The sequence below is a fragment of the Gekko japonicus genome, unplaced genomic scaffold, assembly GCF_001447785.1.
Source record: "Gekko japonicus isolate JY-2015 unplaced genomic scaffold, Gekko_japonicus_V1.1 scaffold4226, whole genome shotgun sequence".
NCBI lineage: Eukaryota > Metazoa > Chordata > Lepidosauria > Squamata > Gekkonidae > Gekko > Gekko japonicus.
The window spans coordinates 45,270-49,840 of record NW_015162602.1 but is presented as its reverse complement, the minus strand read 5'-3'; the positions used below and the strand labels follow the sequence as shown (position 1 = coordinate 49,840).

The following is a 4,571-nucleotide window of genomic DNA, read 5'->3' as shown; positions in this document are numbered from 1 at the left end:
AGAAAAGTACCTCTTTCTCTACCTGCTCTTTCCCATGCATAATCTTATAAACCTCAATCATGTCACCCCTCAGTCATCTTTTCTCCAAGCTAAAGAGCCCTAAGCGCCTTAACCTTTCCTCATAGGGAAAGTGTCCCAACCCTTTTATCATTCGAGTTGCCCTTTTCTGCACTTTTTCCAAAGCTATATCCTTTTTAAGGTGTGGTGACCAGAACTGCACACAGTATTCCATTCATGGGTGCTCCGTGTTCCCTCTCTTTCTATCCCCCTGTCGCAGGCAGCGGCTAGAAAGGTCCTCTAATGGCTGCCACCACTCTGGTGTGGGTCTTCTTGGAAGGCCCCAGAGCACCCACCCTGCCCCTTTATACAATACTTTTTCAGTAGGTTTCCTTTTATGGGTGACCGAATGAGGCCTGAGGACCCAGGCAGAGTTAACGAACTAGTTTTATTAAAGAGAATTAATAAGAGCTGTAGTTCAAAAGCATGTAGGAAAAACGAGCACAGTAAAGGTAGGTAAATCAGTAAAATGATAAATCCTAACATGTCTTAACCATGCGGTCCTAACCTTCCCTAGGTACCTGGTCTCAGACGGACTCAGACCCTTTTGGGATCCCTCTTTCAACAGTAGCAGCAGCCCTGCTCCCTGAGAGATAACACCCTCCCACTTTGGGCAAGGCCTCTTTCTTCCCTGGTAGCACCCCCTTACTCCCTGCTGGTGCAGTTTTCCCTCCAAAATCCCATTAACCAATCACATGGTCCAGAAGGAACCTGGGAAACGTAGGCCCTGATAGCTACTCCAATACAGGCTTCCCTGGAGCCTGTAGGCCGCACCACTATAGGCCCAGGATCATGACACACACACCCCATCCACTTTTATCTCGCCCTTCTCCCGAAGAGCTCAGGACAGCATACATAATTGTCCCCTCCCCCAATAATACCCTCACAACAACTTTGTGATGTAGGCTAGGGAAGAAGAAGAAGAAGAGGAGGAGGAGGAGATTGGATTTATACCCCGCCCTTCACTTGGAGTCTCAGAGCGGCTTACAAACTCCTTTCCCTTCCCCTCCCCACAACAGACACCCTGTGAGGTGGGTGGGGCTGAGAGAGCTCTGACAGAAACTGCTCTTTTTCAAGGACAGCTGTGCCAGAGCTTGTGACTGACCCAAGGTCACATCAGCAGGTGCAAGTGGAGGAGTGGGGGAACAAACCCGGTTCTCACAGATTAGAGTCCGCACACTTAACCACTACACCAAATTGGCTCGACTGGCATCCAAGACCACTCAGTGGGCTTCTATGGCAGAGTGGGGATTTGAATCCAGGTCCCACAGGCTGAACGTGGATTGAACGTGGGACCTTCCCCAGCAACTCCAACCACTATACTGCACTGCAGGTCTGCTGCAGCGAGACTGAACGTTTCTTGTTTTTGGAAGTCCTTCAACTAACTCCAGTAGCTCAGGGGACTTTTCAGTTTAGAAAAGCGATAAGGAAGGACATTATAGAGGTTTATAAATTTAAGCACAGGGTAGAGTGGGCGATTAAGAGAACTTTTTCTCCCTCTCCAAAACACTAGAACTAACGGGCATCTTCACAACAGACAAAAGGAAATACTTCTTTAACCAGTGAATGATTAAAATGTGCAATTCGCTGCCAGAGGACGTAGTGATGGCCACAAGAATAAACAGCTTTAAAAGGGAATTAGATAGATGCATGGAGGAGAAGTCTATCAGTGGCTACTAGCCATGGTGACTGAAGAGAACCTTCCATGTTCAGAGGCACTAAACCTCTGAATTCCAGAGCCAGGAGGCAACATGGGGGGAAAGGCCTCGGCCTCTATGCCCCATTGCTGGCCCTCCAGAGGAACTGGTTGGCCACTGTGTGAGACAGGATGCTGGACTGGATGGACCATTGGTCTGATCCAGCAAGAAGAAGAGATTGGATTTATACCCAGCCCTTCTCTATCCAAAGGTGTCTCAGAGTGGCTTACAAACTCCTTCCCCTTCCCCTCCCCACAACAGACACCATGTGAGGTAGGTGGGGCTGAGAGAGCTCTTGACAGAAACTGCTCTTTTTTTCAAGAACAGCTCTTGTCAGAACTACGGCTTGCCCAAGGTCATCCAGCAGCTGAAAGTGGAGGAGTGGGGAATCAAACCCAGTTCTCCCAGATTAGAGTCTGCGCTCCTAACCACTACATCAAACTGGCTTCAGCAAGGCTCTTTTTCTTATGGAGAAAGAAATGGCATAAGGGCCCCACTGGTGGACCTCCTGATGGCACTGGTATTTCTGGCCACTGTGTGACACAGAGTGTTGGACTGGATGGGCCTTTGGGCCTGATCCAACATTGGCGTCTCTTATGTTCTTAAGGGGGGACCTTTGGCATGGGCTGGGTGTGGAGGGAGAAGAAATCTTGCAAAGTAACATTATGAATCATCAGTGGTCTATTAGTGGCCACCAGCTGTGGTGACCAAAGGGAACCTCCGCATTCAGAAGCAGTCAGCCTCTGAATCCCAGTGCCAAAAGGCCGCATTCTCTGCCCTGTGGTTGGCCCTCCAGAGGAACTGGCTGCCCACTGTGTGAGACCAGATGCTGGGCTAGATGGAGCCCGATCAGATCCACCAGGGCTTTTCTTACGGCCTTATGCTGCAACATCCAAATGCAGCCCCTTCATGAACTGGAGTTTTGTTTCTTTCTCAGTAGCCAGGATTCTTAACCACCGTTTTAATCTTGGTTTAGAAACTTCGGTGTGAGAAAATATATTAGTTCCCGTTTGTCATGAAATCAGTCTTTAGCTGTGCTCCACGCACAAATAAAAAAGAAAGAAAGAATAAATGGAGTGCTGTCTTTTATCAAAAACACATTCCTTCACTTCTCGGGCTGGTGGCGAGGGGTTTGCAGTCTGAGGGGAACCTGTCCCACAGAAACCCCTGAGTCTTAAAGAGAGTAGTAAAAGAAGAAGAAGAAGAGATTGGATTTATACCCCACCCTTCACTCGGAGTCTCAGAGCGGCTTACAATCTCCTTCCCTTCCCCTGTGAGGTAGGTGGGGCTGAGAGAGCTCTTGAGAGAACTGCTCTTTCAAGGAGAGCTCTAACAGAACCATGGCTTGCCCAAGGTCATCCAGCAGCTGCAAGTGGAGGAGTGGGGAATCAAACCAGGTTCTCCCAGATTAGACCCCGCACACTTAACCACGACACCAAACTTATAAGCGACCCCATAGGATTTTCCAAGACACGAGACTTTCAGAGGTGGTTGGCCACCGCCTGCCTCTTCGCAGCAATCACGGACTTCCTTGGCGGTCTCCCCCTCCAAGCACGGCACCCACCAGGCCAACCCTGCTCAGCTTCCATGATCTGATGGGACTGGGCTAGCCTAGACGGTCCGCTGATAGTTCTTAGCCAAAGAAAATGGGCCTGATTTCATTATATCTGGAGAAACTCATCGGGAATCGATCCAGGTTCAAGGTGTGATTCAAGGGGAGGGGGGCTGTCCCACAGTGGGAAAAGTGGGGGAAAGGTCAGCTCTCACCTGGACGTCCCAGTTCTCGTCCGCTCGCTGCCTCTGCAGGAAATCCTCGGCGAGGGCCACCGCCTGGGGGCAGCTCTCCGGGGTTTGTTCCCGGACCCAGATCTGCATGTCCAGCGGCAGGATAGCCAGGAACTGCTCCAGGATCAACAGCTCCAAGATCTGCTCCTTGGTGTGCCTCTCCACTTTCAGCCACTGATGGCAAAGCTTCTGGAGTTGGCTGTAAACGGCTCTGGGGCCCTCGGCCTCCTGGTAGGAGAAACGCCGGAAGTTTTGCCGCTGCCTCTCCTGGCTGAGGGCGTCCCCTCGCAAGATGGCCGCCTTGACCTTGTCGTAGTCGACCCTGTCTCGGATATCCAGGCTGCTGAAGATTTGCTCTGCTTCCCCGCCAAGGGCTGGGAGGAGGTGGGCCATCCAGTCTTCCTTGGGCCACCGGCAGGCTTCGGCCACCTGCTCGAAGGAGGCCAGGAAGGCCTTTGTGTTGTCCCAGTGGGTGGGCTCCTCCAGCAGCTGTGGGATCTCCCATTCCACCTGAGGGTATTCCAGCGTCTTCAGAAACTCCTGCCATTGGGCTTCCCAACGCTGAAGAAGCCCTTCACCTGCTTCCTGTTCTCCTGGGGGTTTGTGTAGGAATTCCCGAATACTTCCGGCTGGGCCAATAAGAGGAGCGTCCCCCGACCGGTCCCCCGATACAGAATCGAACGGATCCTCTTCCTCTGTTTTGATCCGCCGATGGAGCCCCTGCTCTAGTTCCGCGTGGAACCGCAGGCCGAAGCTGGACTGCCCTCTGTCCCTGGCAGCCATTTTGTTTCGGGCCAAGATAAACCTCATTCGAAGTTAAGCTTGGGTCTTCGCTTGCGGGCTTCTGACTTTCTCAGGAATGTCAGGGCCAATTCCCAGCCTCTGACCTTATATCTATTCTAATGCCTCTAAAATACCGCCCTATGGAAATCTGACGGATGTTTCTCCATGGACAGCCGAAGTGACCACAACTCGTAGGCTAACAGGCAGGTGAGACACCGGCATTCCAGGGAAGAGAGGAAGTTCTCCCAG

The 4,571-nt window shown here is 51.6% G+C and overlaps 1 protein-coding gene across 1 annotated transcript in view; it reads right to left on the bottom strand.

The window, feature by feature from the left end:
* Window positions 1-4,338, bottom strand: part of LOC107106341 (zinc finger protein 420-like) — a 10,584-nt gene extending 6,246 nt beyond the window's left edge. The window contains exon 1 of the mRNA XM_015406473.1: window positions 3,522-4,338. Coding sequence (XP_015261959.1) covers window positions 3,522-4,322 — 801 coding nt within the window. The 5' untranslated portion in view covers window positions 4,323-4,338. The remainder of the gene's footprint in view (window positions 1-3,521) is intronic.
* Window positions 4,339-4,571: the final 233 nt, after the last annotated feature.